The 19,141-nt window shown below is 39.0% G+C and overlaps 1 protein-coding gene across 2 annotated transcripts in view; it reads right to left on the reverse strand.

Moving 5' to 3' along the window:
* The window catches only part of LOC126469670 (ER degradation-enhancing alpha-mannosidase-like protein 1), a 201,057-nt gene that overhangs the window by 96,451 nt on the left and 85,465 nt on the right, over nt 1-19,141 (reverse strand). For both annotated transcript variants that reach the window (XM_050096819.1, XM_050096820.1), the window contains exon 4: nt 4,595-4,778. In XM_050096819.1, coding sequence (XP_049952776.1) covers nt 4,595-4,778 — 184 coding nt within the window. The remainder of the gene's footprint in view (nt 1-4,594; nt 4,779-19,141) is intronic.

Genomic DNA, 19,141 nt, shown 5'->3' on the forward strand with positions numbered 1-19,141 from the left:
GTGTGCAAACAAAAGAAAGAATAATTGAAACTGACATACAACCACATTTGTTTTGCTGACGACTTGATACTGTTCAGCTATAATGCAGATAACCTCTACCAATGAATGAAAGAATTTAACAGAGAAAGTTAAGTAGGCCTGAAAATCAATTACAGTAAGACTAAAATAATGTATAACCAAAAAATCAATCAGAAAATTGTACATATAAACAATGAACTAGTAGAAGCAGTGAATGAATTTTTATATTTAAAACACCTGAGTGCAATGACTGGATGGCCAGGGAAAGAAATAAACAGGTAAGAAAGTGGACTGGAGAGCTTTTGGTAAACTAAATATGGTTTTCAAAATTAAGTTTTGATGTGTCCTTAAATGGAAGTTTACTATTAGTTCGTATCACTTAGGGCAGTGAGAGATGGTCTCAATGTGAAACTAAAACGATGGTTGCTCAGTGGGCAAGGATATATGCATGCTGGCAATTACTACAAAAAGCAGATAAACAAGGAAATTTATTAAAGAAGATACTGGAGTGGAAGACATAATCTTGGCCATAATAAAAATGAAATGGAAGTGCGTGGGACAAGTAGCGAGGTGAAAGGTTGTCAACTTTCCCCCCTCCCAATGTGTGTGACTGAATGCAGTTGAATATAGATCTGTATACATAAAAAAGTTAAAAGTATCTTAACCCTAGGACACCTAAGGGGGGGGGGGGGGGGTTCGTTGAACCCACAATTTTTTTATGTCACCTGCTTTTGCCCAAGTAACTTTCATACTACATATTCCCTTTGAGTTATTGTTTGTTGGCTATTTTATGAAACGTTAGTGTCAATAGAAAATTTACCTTAGTAGAATTTCGTATTTCTCATCTCTATGACAGTGTAAGTTAGTTTCTTGTTGGTTGGTATTCTTGATATCCACAACAATCAGTTTACTTTCAGAGCAAGTGATTGTCGATGTCAGTCAGCTATTATTTATCTTGTAAACTTGCAGTGAGTTATTGCAGTTCCCTACTGTTAACACCCAGACTTAGAAATGACTAAAAGAATACGCGACTCCTCTAAAAAGAGTTCTGAACGAAATTTTAGATGAAGATTGTGACTCGGGGAGTGAAAGTGAATATGAGGATAGTAATACAATGTAAGCTTTCACAGCCGGTATTGTCTTCACTTAAAACTTCCGGGCTGATAGGCCGTGGTCGAAGTATAAAACTCTCTCCTGACGTTTCATCTCCGACTGCGGGAGACATCCTAGGAGGTAAAGCAGTTCGCCGCTTTACCTCCGAGGATGTCTCCTGCAGTCGGAGACGAAACGTCAGGAGAGAGTTTTATACTTCGACCATGGCCTATCAGCCCGGACGTTTTAAGTATGAGGATGGCGTAACCACACAGCCTAGAATTCCTCGGAGGTCTGTTGCTAAAATAGTAAGAGAGCAGGCAGGAGTAACTCCAGCTGGTGTTTGCCATGCACCTGGAGAAGCCTTGAAGTTACTTCTTACGCCTGACATCATGGATGTTATAGTAAAACATTCAAATGAAGAGGCAGTTAGGCGAAATGTTACTTTGACTAATGAGAAAGAATTGTATGCCTTTATAGGAATCCTGATACTTATGGGGGCAAATAAGGACAATTCTGTCAGTGTACACGATCTTTGGTCAGACCTAATGGGTCGGCCAGTTTACAAGGGTATTACGGCAAGAGAACATTTCCAGGAACTTATTGCAATCATAAGGTTTGATGACAAAAGTACCCGCCAGCTAAGAACGGAAGCAGACAAGTTCACAGCAATCTGTGATGTTTTCAACAAAGTGAATGATAGATTTCCACTACTGTATAAACCAGGAGTCAACCTCACCATTGATGAGATGCTCAGCTTCTTTAGAGGGCACTGCCCCTTCAAAGTATTTATGAAGGATAAACCAGGCAAGTATGGCATCCTTATATGCATGATGTCTGATGCAGTTGACAGATATGTCTTGAATATGGAACCCTATGCAGGTAATGTTCAGAATTTGTCGAAAGAAGAACGGAGTTCAGCAGCTGTCGTCAAACGTCTGGTAGCACCTGTGAAAAATACTGGTTGAAATATTACTACAGACCGATACTACACATCGGTGGATTTGGTGGAGAGTTATACCAAGACTACAAAGATACTACAGTAGGAACTCTCCAATCAAACAGGAAGCATATTCCAGATATAATGAAGAACACATCAAATCGTGAGCTATATTCATCAATGTTCTTTTTCACAGACCCATCAACAAGTAGGCCTCCAGTAACTTTGGTGTCCTACATAGCAAAAATGAAACCAAGTAAAAACTTACTGATGTTGTCAACAATGCACCAAGATAAAGGCACTGTTGGAGGAGAGAAGAATAAAACTGAGATAAATGCATATTATAATTCCACTAAAGGTGGAATTGATACCATTGATCAAATGGCGTGTATGTACACCTGGCAAGAGGGGAACAAAGAGATGGCCTCTATCTGTATTTTACTCTCTCATCAACATTTGTGCTATCAATGCAACCACCATATTGATCCAGCAACATCTAAGATGGAATGAAAAGAAACACAACAAACGGAAACTTTATCTTCTGCAAGCTGGGATGGAACTAGTGAAATTGCAGGTACAAGAAAGAAGTGCCAATGCAAGAGAGTTATCTAACCAAATTGTTCAATCAATGGAGACTATTCTACAAAAGAAAATCAAAGAAGTGACAACAGAAGCACGTCAGCCTCCTGCAGGGAAAGGTCGGTGCCATATTTGTGTAAGAGAAGCTAAAACAAAGGAGCAGAGGTACAACAATCTAAGTAAACCAAAACAGTACTGTGGACAGTGTCATAAACATGTGTGTAACACACATTCAGAAAAAATTGTGAAGCGTGTCTCTTGCCTTAAAGTTGACGACTCAGAGTAGTCTATTGTATATGAACACACATGTAATTTGTATTGTAATATGTCAATTGTTTATTCACTCAATCCAATATTTATAACAATTAACAACATTTATAAACCAATGCCTTAGTTAAAATACATAAACCATTTTGAAAGTTGTAATTTTTATTTAATACCTGTAGCTCACCGCCCCCCCCCCCCCCCCGCCCCCCCTCCTTAGGCATCAAAGTTAGAAAAAAAGGCTTGGGCGTCCAAGGGTTAAGATTAATGTAAAAGAATCTCGTAAATGGTCACCATGTTGGCTCCCGCTTTTTAATGAGAAATAGTATTTTAGATGTAAACTTATTTGTTTCATACCATACTGAGAGTTCACAATTACAATCAACGGAATCTGTAAATAGCTAACACCAGTCTTATAAACAGTCTTATAAAACACTTCAAAAGAACTGTTCCTCCCAACACCCCTGAAATCAATCACATCTGCCTATTTCTTTCGTCAATCTGTCCAAAGTTACGTATGTGGCCAGTAATTCATTATTAGTTGTACTGAGTCCTTGATCCAAGGGAATTACAGGACAACTAAAATGCGAGAGGCTTTCAGTAAGTAATGGAACACATAGTTTCTCTGAAAGCAGTTTGGTTTTATTCACAACTCCAATACACTCCCTACTCTTTTGGCCACAAAACCATATTTTTCAACCATCTCCATTCAATTCGATGGTCCTCCATTATCGTACTGGGAACCCCTGTATGCCCATATGGTACCTCTCTAGTGGTCAGTGTCTGAGGCACTGTCTCACTGCATCAATAACCTTCCCATCATCATTCCCACAGAGTGCATCCTTCATTGACCTAAACATGTGGAAGTCTTCTGTTAGGCAGCAAGGAAACCAGCAGGCACACACCTTTGAGTACCCCAACTGGTGGACGACTGTGGCAGCATTACCAACAGAGATGTCCAGTTCAGCAATGAGGCTAACATTGCAGGAGTCACAGCTGTTTGCAGCTGGCCAACATGCGGGAGATACGATAAGTTGGCACGACAGATGCCTTGTCCAATGACTCACTGTGCTTTTGTTCACTGCCAGTTCTCTGTAGACATTCTGCAAGCTCTTACAAATATATGCAATGTTCTAGTTTTCTGCCAAAATAAATTCAATGACAGCTTTCTGCTTGGGATGCACCTCCATTATGGACGCCGTTTTGAAGCCTACATATAGTGCTGCCACCTATCTGAACTTCATGAAACTATAGAGGCTACAGTGGAAATATTTCACAAGGTCCCATAAAAATTCGCAAATTTTCAACCAAAAAGGGCCAAGAAAAATAGTCTGTTGCATTACTTATTGAACACCCCTCACATTTCTGACAAAAAAGGAAAGTAAAAAATACATTCACTTATTTATCACTAAATATATTTACAAAATTAATCTCTTATGTTTTCATTTTTACTAACACAAGATTTGATTTTATACTATAAAGGAAAAACTGTAGGACAATTTTGAAGCAGTAATTATTACATTCGCAAATACTCAGTCTATTCCTTAAGGAAGTAACTAAAAAATAACTAGCTGCCACACACATGAAATAACAATAGTAATAATTACACACAAATAAGAATTAATTTTCATTTCTAAAAATACTGATAGCATCATTTGATTACATAATGCAGAATGTTTGAGACCTAAGCAGTAAACTCACCAAGAAGACCCGTTTTCTGTGACCGCAGGTTCCAGAGAGCCTGGCTAGCACGGCGTGCATAACCTTCATAGACCGGATCACCAAGCAAACGACTAAGTAATCCAAACTCTAGCAGCAAGGATCCTGCACCTGCTGTACAGGTTTCTGAGACTGCATTTGCCGGAATACCACCCTTCAGGTTCACCTGGATACATTGTTCTTTAAGTTGCTTGTGTAATTGTAAGAAATATACAGACATAAAAAAAAAGTTTTACATCACCTTGGTTCAGACATTTCCGGAACCTATACAGAAAATTGGGATAGAGATCAACATAAACATTACCACCCTTTTCATTGCTCATGAAAACCACACATTGCATGTTGTACCACCATACAGCAAGACCTTCAGAGGTGGTGGTCCAGATAACTATACACACCGGTACCCCTAATACCCAGTAGCATGTCCTCTTGCATTGATGCATGCCTGTATTCATCGTGGCATACTATCCACAAGTCCATCAAGGCACTCTTGGTCCAGATTGTCCCAATCCTCAACGGCCATTTGGCATAGATCACTCAGAGTGGTTAGCGGGTCACGTCATCCATAAACAGCCCTTTTCAATCTATCTCAGGAATGTTTGATAGGGTTCATGACTAGAGAACATGTTGGCCACTCTATTCGAGTGATGATGTTATCCTGAAAGAAGTCATTCACAACATGTGCACGATGGGAGCATGAACTGTTGTCCATGAAGATGAATGCCTCGCCAATATGTTGCCGATATGGTTGCCCTATCGGTCGGAGGATGGCATTCACGTATCTTACAGCCATTACAGTGCCTTCCATGACCACTGGCAGCATACGTCGGCCCCACATAATGCCACCCTAAAACAGCAGGGAACCTCCACCCTGCTGCACACTCTGGACAGTGTTTCTAAGGTATTCAGCCTGACCGGGTTGCCTCCAAACACGTCTCCGACGATTGTCTGGTTGAAGGCATATGCGACACTCATAGGTGAGGAGAACGTGATGCCAATCCTGAGTGGTCCATTCGGCATGTTGTTGGGCCCATCTGTACTGCGCTGCATGGTGTTGTAGTTTGCAAAGATGGACCTCGGGAGTGGAGTTGCATATCATGCAGCTTATTGTGCACAGTTTGAGTCATAACATGGTGTCCTGGGGCTGCACAAAAAGCATTATTCAACATGGTGGCATTGCTGTCAGGGTTCCTCCAAGCCATAATCTGAAGGTAGCGGTCATCTACTGCAGTAGTAGCTCTTGGGCAGCCTGAACGAAGCATGTCATCTACAGTTCCTGTCTCTGTATCTTCTGCATATCTGAACAACATCGCTTTGGTTCATTGCAAGACACCTGGACATTTCCCTTGTTGAGAGTCCTTCCTGGCACAAAGTAACAATGCGGACGCGATCAAACTGCGGTATTGACCATATATGCATGGTTGGGACAACACTAGCCATGTACCTCCTACCTGGTGGAGTGACGAACTGATCGGCTGTCGGACCCCCTCCATCTAATAGGCGCTGCTTATGCATGGTTGTTTACATTTTTGTGCGGCTTTAGTGACATCTCTGAACAGTCAAAGGGACTGTGATACAATATCCATAGTCAGTGTGTAACTTCAGGAGTTCTGAGAACTGGGTGATGCAAAACTTTTTTTGATGTGTGTACATGAAACAACAAAATGATCAAGAAAGGAATTATAAAAGAGTAACAATTACTTTAGAACTACGGACTGCATGATAAAGTACAATCTGCATCCATCAAGTATAAAAATAAATTAAGATGGACATTAAAATTTAGAAAAACAAATATTTAATACTGGAAAAGCTGGATTGGAATACAAGCAAGAGCAGGAGTAAAGAGAGCAACACATCACCACATAGTGAAGGCACAGAGCAGTCAACAATCATGTGATCAAGAGCCTGAACATGGTAGCTCATCTTACTCACTTGGTGTCATTCTTATAAACAGGTCTTTAAACAACTGAGAATACTGAATGCAGGTTCGGATCACATTTACTTCCTTATGAATATTGTTGTCATAATCAATTGACATTTCAGAGCAACAGCAACATTCTAACTAAAATTTAGTTCAAAAATAAACAAATTTCAGCAGTCTGACTACCTTTCCTATTCCACAGAAAACTTTATGAATGTGTAATAATATTGCGCAAGTGGGGAGTGTGTGTGTGTGTGTGTGTGTGTGTGTGTGTGTGTGTGTGTGTGTGTGTGTGTGTGTGTGTAAGAGGGGGAGGATATGAGAGTGGGGGAGGGGGGGGGTGGCGAGAGAGGGAGGGGGAAGGGAATCAAATCAACTTTTATTGGATGCTGCACTACACTTCGAAGTGACACAGATGCATGACACCATATTGCTCTGCAAAACTTATGGACGAGATAGATAACGTAACATAACATTAACTACTTGGTGGAAATGAAAAAGTCTGGTAATATGTTGCTACAGATCTCCCAGTCATGCACTGAAAATTGGATGTCACATGGCGTGAGGTAAGTGTGACTATTAGCACCAAATGGGGCTGGCCCCACAACTCGAGGCAACTGAAGGAATGGGAAGAGACAGTGTGAGTCAATTGGCGAGCAGTTAATGTGTACAGTGGTGATGTTTTTTAATTACATCAGGGCCCAAAATCAACATACAGATGACTTCACATGGAGAAGAATCACTGGTAAACTGGAAAGAGGATGAAGTGACAATTTTAGTGCACGAGCTTGGCATTGTTCACAGAACTGTTTCACATGCATGGGGAATGTTCTGAACCACACGCACTGGTACCTGAAGGAGAGGTGGTGATCAACTATGGTCAACTACAATAGCAGACGGCTGCTACGTCGTGCAACATGAAAGACGGGACCCATTCAAACAGCGGGTACAATTGCAACCACATTTAATACGATTGCAAGGAACGCAGTCTCAGACTACACAGTGGTGCAATGAGGAATGGGGTCATATTCTCTTCTTAGATGAGTGCAGATTGAGTCTGAGAAGTGATTCTGGATGTACCCTCATATGGTGAGAGATGGAAACACACAATGCACTTGGGAACATGTTGAACATGATTGTTTTGGTGGTCCAGGTGTTATGGTGTGAGGAGACATAATCTTAAATGGACATAGTGACCTCCAAATCTTTGAACACAGTACATTTACCAGTCAGTGTAATTGTGACACTGTACTCCTTCCCCATGTGCATCTCTTCATAGGTACATTCGGTCCTGACTATTTTTATGGATGACAACATGAGACTGGATTGAACAGTGCAGGTGGAAGAGCACTTGGAACAAGAAGATTTTTGGGAAATTCCTACTGAGCAAGTGTGGGACGTGGTGCGGAAATGTACTGAAGCATGTCCATATGCATCAATGACTGGCCAGCAGTTGTCAACCACGCCAGTGGGGAACTGGAACACCTGACCACAAGAACTCATTACCAATTTCGCAGCCAGCATGGGAGCACAGTGCAGAGCACACACTGGCTGTCAATGGTGATCACACGCTATTACAAACCACCTTTTGTAACATGCAGCGTATCATCATAAATCACAGTGACTTCAGTGTACTTATTGTCTTTAAATGAAAGTGTCATTTTTGTTCATCTCATTGCATATTTCTTTCACTTACACCATAGTAATTCTTTCTATGTGTGGTCCAAGTTTCATCACACTATGTTACTTTCACACATCATGTGCAGGGTACTTTTGCCTTTAAGTTTTGCACTCCAGTGTGATGATCAAAACAGCCAACAAGTCTCTGTACAACAGCCAAAATAGTCTACCAATTGTTTGATTCATCAAAGGCAGAAATATATAGTTCTTGGTCACAGAGCCATTCAAGAACCACTGTGTGAATGTTCTCATTATTGGAAAATCTCTTTCCCCACGTGTTCTTTCAGCTTCCAAAAAACATAGAAGTCGTATAGTGCAAGATCTGGATGTCCTAATCAACATCACTCGTGCCAGAGCAGTGTTTGTGAATTTGTTGGCGCCATTTCACTATGGCCGGAGGTGACAGTGCATTTAGTAATGTAAGTTTCCGTTGTGGGACATCCACAACTGTTATTTAAATTGCTCATAATTTAAACTTCCACTACAGTTGTACAAATTTTTTATCAGTGAAGTCTTACACAACCTGGTTTTGGGTTTTCAGCCACAACTTCAGGTGAAACTGAAAATTAAAAATGAACCTTTACATCCTAACAGTAAGACGCATGGAAAAACTACCAGTAGCACAAAAGCAAGTAAGGTCAAAAATATATAACCAACAATGAACGTGCCTAAAATCAGTACAAAGTGTACTTTTGCAAGTTAGGTTGAAAGGCACAACAACAACTGTGCATGGCTCATCAGAATATGGAAAAGTGACTGTGCTAAAACCACCTTTCAAATGTGTCTGATGTAAGTCAACCATACACTGCAAGTGTCAGTGAGAGCATTCAGCCTAAATAAATCCAAACAGAGCCAGATTATAGACTATACGAATGGCCAAGAGCTATAAAGTAAGGATAAAACTGAACCATAAATAGCTACACTTGCAGAAAGCCAACCAACACCAAGTTTGCACAGTGCTGTCATTGATAGGCAGCATACAAACTGACGTAACTGTAACAAACTAAAACACTATTCAAGAATCTGTAACAAGGCAACTATACATCAGAGAAATATAGCAGCCATGTCTACCACATACCAATTACTCATACAAAGCAGCAATGTGTCACGTCTACCAATGGAATGAGTACTGAGCAGTGTGGCTACAATCTGCACTAAGGTAAACAAAGTGTGAAGAGTGCCTCACCTGAGAAGATGAGAAACTAAGATGACGTTCAAATCAGTGAAAACAGTAATGAGCAGCTGACTTGGTCCATATACTGCCAAAATTTCAGGTTGAATGTGTGTACAATTTACACATTTTGCCCACAAGAATAGTTCTGCCTTGTGTAAGTCAACTTTTGAGTACATTTCCATTTGCATTTTTAATTTCAGTTGCACACTGTGATTCACCTGTTATTCATAACACAGCAGACCTGGGTGTGCTGGAAACCATGAATGTGTACACTCTTTTGACAAAGTCACACACTTGTAGCACAATGTTCTTAGCATGGGATGATGTGTAAATTTCTTTCTTAAGTGACAACATGTAATTAAATGTATTTAAGGAAATATTCTGATATGTGGTCCCGAATAGACAAGACGGATTGCCGAATATGATCTTGAGTGACTGAAACATGTAATCTAATCAAAAACATGCAACAGACTGAATAATAAATGAGAATTACCTTAAATATTAATACAGTTGTTGAGTCTCATGAGACGAATATGTTGGCTTTAGTATATGTAAAGAATGGTCAACATATTAACAGTTTTCCATTGAGAAAGTTTATTAGAATTGCAAAATAACTGAAACATTCCACATAAAAGTGAGATATGACCATTATGATCTGGAGAACATGCATAACTAGCACAGACAAAAACAGCCACACTGCCCAGCACCACAGTCTCTGCGAAGTGAGTGAGATGAGCAAAGTAGGACAGAAAAGAAAGGACACAAAAAGAAAAGAGGTGGGGGGAGTGATGCGAAAAAGATGCAGGGCAGAGCAGGAAGGCCTGTGAGAGCAGTGGGGAGGGGGCGACAAGGGAAGGGGACATATGCACAATGCTAGAGAATATTTACTCTGGTGAAGGCAGAGGTAAACTACGGATGAGGACACATGGAAAACTGCTGAAAGAGCATTACTAATGAACATTCATATAGTGATAAACCTATGAATGAAACCAACAAGGATAGGGCACGAGAGCAGTAGTGATGCGTAGGGAGTTGAAGGAGAGGTGGTGAGAAGAAGTTACTGAAGTTAATCGTGTTGTGCTCACCTGCATGACAAACTTTGTCATTGGCCATATGGCCACAGATGCTGACATTCATCTTGGTGCACAACTAGTTACAGGTAGTTCCACATACTAAAAGATAGTAATTTTCTGTGTAATGGAAGTAATAGTAAACTTGCATTCTCAGTGCAAATCTGTAGAGTGCACAATGTCTTTAATCATGAACACGATAATGTAGAATGCGCTGTTCAATGTGTCTGCACGCCTCGATGGGTCAGTTTAACCACTGATCACCTGCACAATGTCCTTTTACACCAAGATGAGTTGACCGCATGGAATGTTGCCCGTCTAATTGGAATACACCACAGCAACATCATACTTTGGCACAAAATCAACTGACTGGACATCATGTACACAATATTTAAAACAACAAATGAAAAGAAAGGAAAGAAAAAAAGGAGGCATCCACTGATGATCTTTTTGGAGAACTTTTTGAGGATATTCTTCCTCCAAGTAGTTTCGTAAGATTTTCAAAGAGGAGAACTGAAAATAAAAATAATAGAATTCATAAAAAAATATCCATTAGGTACTTCAGGAATTCCTGACCAAAAATTACTGTCAGCTGCAGTAACAGTTGCCTCCAGCAGTCAGTTTATCAACAACCTACCATTTTATAAAATAATATTTGAAGTTAAGAAACTGTTCTAAAGTGCAAGCCGTTGGCGTGTGTGTTTACTCAGCGCACTCATAAATATAGGTGTTTACTCACGGAAAAACAATTTATTAAGGCAATATTTTAGCTTAAATATGTAAATTAGTATCTATTGAAATCTACATATTGAAGGTTTCGCTTTTACTTGTGCAGTTTTCATGTAAAGATAACTGTTCTAAAGTGCAAGCCTTTTGTGGGGGTTTGTTTTCATTATTGACTGCAGTAAGTTATGTGATTATTCAATAATTTCTGGCTAGTGTGTGTAGCTTTATTGTGAAGAGTATCATACGTGTATAGTTTGCATTCGGTTCATGTTTTCTGTGTTTCTATACTTCTGTACAGTTAATTTTCCATATTGTGCAGTAAAGTCATTAAGCGGTGTTTCTGTTTCCATTAGAGTACTTATACATAATTCAGTGATAGCATCTGTTCAAATTTGTCATTAGAAAATATCGAGCCTCTTCAGTTTCTTACTTGTTTTGTGATTTCTGCCACTATAACCTCTGCCAGCAATTAACCTCGCGTTGTTTACATTCGTCTGCTGCTACATCCGCCTGAGGTCCAGAAGTTCTCAGCTCATCTCACCGCAAGCTAAGTTACTTTCTGCTAATTATTAATTGCTGTAGAGGAATTGTTTGTAGTGCAATTTCTATTGTTTGTATTTGTGTTGGTTGTTTGTAGTGTAATTTCTATTGTTTAATCTGCCGTCATGTGTGACAAACGTGGATGTTGTCATAGATTAGTGAGCACAGGAGTGAAATGTCAGGATTGTGGGTTGGTGTTTCACTGGGGAGATTGTAGCGGGGAAGCTGTTATAGTGCCAGATGAGGCTCGCCAATGAAGTTTTAGATTATGTAGCCGTGACAAGCAAATCGTGGAACAGGGGAAAAAAGATTTGTGCCCTTCAGGCTGAACTAGAAATAGCGTACTTTGAATTAGACAGGTTGAAGGGGGAAAGAGACAATGGGAGCTGGTAACAAGTAGTAGTCAGAAGGAGAAAACCTCAGAAATCACTTTTCAGATTCCAGTGAGCAAAGTAGGGTGCAGCAGACTCATAGTAACAAATTTAATGTTAGGTCGGGAGTGAAGTCAAGCAGAAAGAAAGAGAGTCCTGCTGCTAGGTAGCAGTCATGGGAGCGGTGTAGGCCAGTTGCTACAAGATAGGCTGGGAGTCGAGTCCCAGGTCACAAGCATTGTGAGACCTAGTGCTAAGATTAGCCAGGTTACAGAAAACCTAGGGCCCTTATGCAAAGATTTTGATGGCAAGGACCATGTTCTTATAGTAGGAGGAGCAGGAAACAGCCTGGCTAGCAATTCGGACTATAGTATTAGGTGCGACCTGGATGTAATAGGTGCAGCAACAGCTCACACTCGTGTGGGGTTTGTGGATGTTTTGCAGCGCCACGACCAGTCCTGGGTTAATACGGCTGTCAACTGTGTTAACAGAGAGCTGGGGAAGTTACTGTTGGCAGAAACTAAATCTCATATCTGTGCTGTGCCTGTTGATGGGATTGGGAGGTGGGGTTACACTAGTCATGGCCTGCACCTGAATAGGAAGGGGAAGAATAGATTAATTGATCTTCTTGCAGAAAATGTAATGGGGGCCACATGCACACAAGACAAAATACCTGTGATTACTGGAGTCAGAGGGACACATTTTTTAAGTTAGAGTCAGGTTACAGACAGAGTGTGTTGAAAGATATTAAAACAGAACAGTGCCACGATGTCTGTAGCAGTATCCAAAGAAATAAAATTTGTGTGTTTCATCAGAACATTAGAGGACTTAAAAATAAGATAGATGAGCTTCTTGTATGCCTAGAAAATAGGGTAAATTCTGAAGGTATTGATGTTTTGTGCCTCTCTGAACACCATGTAACTGCAGGGATGGAAAAGTTAAATTTAGGGGATTACAAATCAGCTTCTTATTCATGTAGAGTCAACATGGAAAAAGGAGGAGTTGCTACTTATATAAAAACTGGACACAAAGTCAAAAATATTGAAACAAATAGTTTTTGTGCAGATCAGATCCTTGAAGCATGTGCTTGTGAGTTGCTACTGCAATATACTTCTATAGTAATTATAACAATCTACAGATCCCCTCAAGATAACTTTCAGCTATTCATGAAAAATCTTGAGGCATTATTGAGCTACCTGTCAGACAAAAAGAAGCAGTTAGTGGTTTGTGGTGATTTTAATGTAGATTTCTTAAAAGATACAGACAGGAAAAATGAGCTAGAATCTTTGTTTGGTTGTTTCAATCTAGTATCTGTTGTAAATTTTCCAACTCATGTGCAGCAGGGTAGTAGGTCACTTATCGACAACATTTTCATAGGCAGTGCACAGGCAGAAACAATGTGTACCCAGTTGTTAATGGGCTATCTGATCATGATGCACAGTTAACAGAAATAACACATATAGCACCTTACAGGATTCAGGCAGGTTCATACAAGGCAGGGAGGCTTATTAATGTGAACAGGATACAGAGCTTTAAGTGCAGCCTAGAAGAGGTAGAATGGGATGAAGTGCACTCAGAAAATGATGCTGATGCCAGATTCTTTATTCCACCATAAATTTGTCTCAATATTTGAGAGTTGCTTCCCTGAAACGTTATCCAAAAAAGCCATTACAAAGTCAAGTAAGCCATGGATTACTAAGGGAATTAAGATATCGTGTAAGAGGAAGAGGGAAATATATGGACAGGCCAGAATAAGTCAGAACCTGATGTTACTTCTTACTACAAAAGATACTGTAATATTTTAAGGAAAGTCATTAAGAAGTCAAAAAGCTTATGTGTTCTGACAGAAATTAATAATGCGGATAATAGGATTAAAACTATATGGAATATTGTCAAACGGGAGATGGAGCAGCCTGACCGTGCACAGCATACCAAAGCAATAAAGCTAAATGATGATGTTGGGAATGATAATTCACAAGTTGCAAGTATTTTTAACAATCATTTTCTGAATGTAGCAGCAAAAACAGGGTTAAAGGGTTCAGTTGAAGAAGCAAAAAAGTTAAAATGTCATTCCCCAGGACTTTAGGCCTTTAGAAATAGCACCAACATCCCCCACTGAAATTAAGGGAATTATAAATAAACTGAAAAACAAGAGCTCATGTGGTGTTGATGGAGTCTCTAACAGAATTTTGAAGTATTGTTCTAATTTAATAACTGGAGTCCTTCGCGATATATGTAATGCTTTGCTGGCACAGGGAATTTTTCCAGACAGATTGAAATACGCAATTGTCAAACCTCTTCATAAGAAAGGGGACAAGAATGACTTAAATAATTATAGACCAATGTCATGGCCGACTTCATTTTCTAAAATATTTGAAAAAGTTATGTATTCAAGAGTAGTTTCACATTTCAGCACGACACGGTTTGGATTTCGGAAGGGTTACTCGACTGAGAATGCTATCTACACATTTACCCATCAAATAGTACAAGTCCTAAATAACAAATTATTGTCAGTTGGTATTTTTTGTGATCTCTCCAAGGCATTTGACTGTGTGGATTATGTCACACTCTTAGAAAAACTTTGGTTTTATAGACTTGAAGGCTGGTTTGAATCATACTTAATGAACAGAAAGCAAAAAGTTGTGCTGAATAGTACAAATAATGTTGGGAGGGTGGTAAATTCTAGTGAATGGGGAGTTATAACAAAGGGAGTCCCACAGGGTTCAATTTTGGGTCCTCTGCTGTTCCTTATTCATGTGAATGACCTCCCACTTAACGTTCAGCAAGCAGAACTAGTACTTTTTGCAGATGACACGAGTGTTATAATAAATCCCATTCCAGAAAAAGCAGCTGAAGATATTGTTAAGGATGTCTTTCAAAGAATTATTAAGTGGTTCCCAGAAAATGGACTCTCCCTTAATTTTGAAAAAAAACTCATTATATACAGTTCTGTACACCAAATAGTCATACCGACAATTGATGTAGCATATGAACAGGGCTCAGTTAACATGGTAGATTTCTACAAATTTTTGGGTGTTCACATTGATGACAACTTGAACTGGAAGAAGCATATTACTGAGCTTCTCAAACAACTAAGTTCAGCTTCTATCGCTCTTCTTATAATCACTAGTGTTGGTAATAAACAGATCAGCCTCCTAACGTACTTTGCATATTTCCATTCAATAATGTCTTATGGAATAGTTTTCTGGGGTAACTCACCACTTGGACATAAAGTACTGATTGCCCAAGAGAGAGCAGTGAGAATAATTAGTGGTGTTCACCCAAGGACGCCACGTAGGCACCTTTTCAAGGAGTTAGGTACTTTAACTGCACCATCAGAGTACATTCACTAATGAAATTCGTTACAAATAATCCATCTCAATTCACGAACAACAGTGATGTTCAGGCGTACAACACTAGAGAGAAAAATGATCTTTCCTATCTGTTATTGAAACTGTCAGTTGCTCAAAAAGGAGTACATTATTCAGAAACAAAAATCTTTGATCATTTGCCCATTAACATAAAGTGTCTGGCAGGTAGCAGATCAAGTTTTAAATCTAGCTTAAAATCATTTCTTTTGGACAACCCTTTCTACTCCATGGCTGAGTTTCTGTTTGTGTGTGTGTGTGTGTGTGTGTGTGTGTGTGTAATCTGACTTGTTGTTCCACATCATATCAATAAAATAATCGGGAAAATGATCTATGGAACATGACATAACTAAAACTAATTTTGAAGTTTTCCACCTCGACTGTTTTCACAAGTATTCATTTTATTATATCTTGCACGACTGGACAATTTTTCAATCATAAAAGTTGTTTAAGTGTCATACAATTACCTTGTTGTTAAATGGAAGATATATCCAATCAGAAAGCACGCACATAATGTGCAAGCATCAGAACTCAAACAAGAAAGCTTACTGCGTGCAGTAATAGTCCTCTTTACATCTAATGCGACATTATAGGACACTATAGGTGCCCGCTTTTGTTGTTGGTGTACAATCTATGGTGTTCTATAACATTGCATTAGTTATAAAAAAAAACGAGTATTGCTGCACGCAGTAAAGCTATCTCGTTTTAATTCCAGCACTTGCATGTTGTGTGCTTGCTTTCTGATTGGCTACACCTATTTTACAATATATTGACACCTACTGAACTTGACAATGGCTTGTAAGGCAGAAATTTGCCAATCATGCAAGATATAACAACTTGAATACTTGTGAAAAACATCTGGGATAGAAAACTTCAAAATGTCCTTTAACAAATAGATGACTGTGACACCCCATCTGAACACAGTGATCAATATTTAAAGTTACTAAGGAGCGACCTATATTCCAAGATGCAAACAAAGCATAGGTGGACCACGCCATTAAGGTCTTTCTACTGCAGGTAGAGACAGTAGCAATAAAATAAGTAATATTGTATGGGAGTGTCTTTCCAGATTTGAGGAGGAAAATTAAAAGGGAATCTTTGCACAAGTTGGGAAATGGTCCTGTTTAGTACATAAAAAGATTAAGAAGGATTTTGGTAATTGTTTCTGGTGAGTTCTCACAACATGGTGCAGTAGATTTTGTTGTAATTTAGTGATGTGCCATGTACCACAAACAGTAATGAGTACAGCTCCTACATTGAGAAAGGGCAGTTGCCGATTTCAATGTTTATACAACTTTTTTTAATTTTTAAATAACATACATAACATGTGCAGATATGATACGTACATAAAAGAGCCTTTTGTATGATAGTTACTTTTCAAAATATCAGTAAGGGAATTCAAATGCCTTCCTCAGCTTTTCCTATGGAATTTGCAAAATGGTTATCTTGGTGGATTCTTTTAACTTTTCAAATGTAAGGAAATGGTTGGTATAGACCTTGTACTTTACGTAATCCCATATGAATTTACTGCATAGACATAAATCTAGGGAATGAGGAAGCCAGCAATGGCACTATTTCTCAATAAGACACTCTTTGGGAGTCCCTGCACATGTTAAAACTTCCCACACTCAAAACAGAGCCTATTTTTTGTCATTTTCTAATAATCATACAAGTTTTGGTTATTTCTCAAGTCGACATCAATTTTTCTCAACACATACTAATCGTACAGGATGAATGAGGTATCGATAGAAAGTTTTTTTTTTTAACTATCTTCTGACTCTGTATACTGATTTTGCATTAAAAAATTACTATCTGTGGAAAATTTCAACATAAGAGAGGCTTAACTATTAAGAGGCAAAAGAGCTTCATGGATGCCAAGCTTCATACCTGTATTTTAGGAAGCTAACTTATTAATCACGAGTAAGATGTTTACTTTTCACATTATCTTAATACAAATAACATTTTATTTGTTTTAAGGGTCTTATGAAGTGGATAATTTGTTTCCAGCACTGTCATAGATAATAACAGTGATCACTGAAGAAGCAAAATTATCTCTACCCCTATCCCTTGCAGAAAATGAAAACAAAAAGTACACTAAGATTACATTCTTATGTAAAATATCATTTACACTGTGGTATCGTAATGCCACGTAAAGAATTTTGTTCAAAATTATGTGCATGGGAATGTGTATACAAGGATGTATCATAAATACATGATGATTATTCCATGGTGTTCAGTTCTTTTCTAAAAATGTTTCTTCTTCATACCCACAACTACTCTTATCCCAACATCTGCACTTATTCCAAACACTGTCATTATTTAAAATTATAAAAGTGCAAAAGTTTCACACGTGTCCCCTGGTTTATTTTACTGCTTGTTGTATCTTTCACTTTTTCTGTCTTTTACGTTCATATCTAAAATATAACAGTCCCATATTTTAACAATTTGTCATTTCTATACCACATGGGTATTTATACAGGTGGCGTACACCAAGTCTGTAAATAGTCATCAATGCATGCATAGCTTATGTTTAGCATTATCAAATTTAGTGTCTGGTGGTTTAGATGTGTACAACTTATTTTTAATATTTGTCTGTCATCCATTGCTTAATATGCAAGCATCTATGTTAATCATTGTCACATGTGAACTTTGAGAAAATTCTCCTAGTTGGTGTAACTTTACAGTATGTGTTACAATATTTATGTGACTACATACATACTGAATTTAGTGTTAACAAAACGCAAGAGAATGAATAGTAACTTCTACAGTGTGATACATATTTATTGAATAACTGCTCCCTACATTCAGTAATCACCAGATGATGATTAAAGATGAAATTTCATGAGACTTACGATGTAAAAACTGGGCCCGTAACATTTCAATCTACATTTGTGTTGTATCTCAGTAGCTGTAATTGCAGTGTGGCATTCTTCAATGCACCAGGGAACGACCAAAGTCCTTAGCTACCGTGAACACTTTGGCACTTTCCAGCAGTGGGATGGTGGGTGATATTAGTGATGTGGCCCACCCAATACTGGAGACTCCCTCTGTCTTTAAGCATAGGTACAACGCCCAGTTCACCCCTGAACACCTGTCTGGGTCATTTCTATGTGAATTGTTCTGTCTGGTAGGTGTATCCAGATTGGTAAGTGGTTACCAAGAGAGGGGAAAAAACACTGATCACTTTCCGGTGACCTACATGTGTAGGGACAGGGGAGCATTGTGAAAGATTAACGGCAGGGAACAGATCTGCAATAGCATTGAACTGCATTTCCATCCCTATGTTTAGAACACACAAACATTCTGTCAACAAGAGATTCTCAACACCTTCGCCCCAAATGCAAGTGGTAGTGTAGCCCCAAACATTCTGTACATTTTCATCAGCACCAATTAATAACGGGCGGGAGAGTTGTGTTATGAGCCTAGTGCAAACCCCTGTGTTACTGGTTCACGAGGGGTAAACTGAAAGTAGCTACAATTCTGCTCAAACCGTGTAAGTCACAGATTGTATATGGCTGCTGTGGGGAGTATGTGCACCATCCACAAATGACCACTTCTCCTTTAGCTGTTTCCTCAATGAGGTCATCACCCTAGAGGAGACCATAACGCTTTAGCACCGGAATGTCAGATATATGAAAATGTGTTTACTGTAAATACAAGCACAAATCTCTACCTTGTA

Source organism: Schistocerca serialis, chromosome 3 (genome assembly GCF_023864345.2).
Source record: "Schistocerca serialis cubense isolate TAMUIC-IGC-003099 chromosome 3, iqSchSeri2.2, whole genome shotgun sequence".
NCBI lineage: Eukaryota > Metazoa > Arthropoda > Insecta > Orthoptera > Acrididae > Schistocerca > Schistocerca serialis.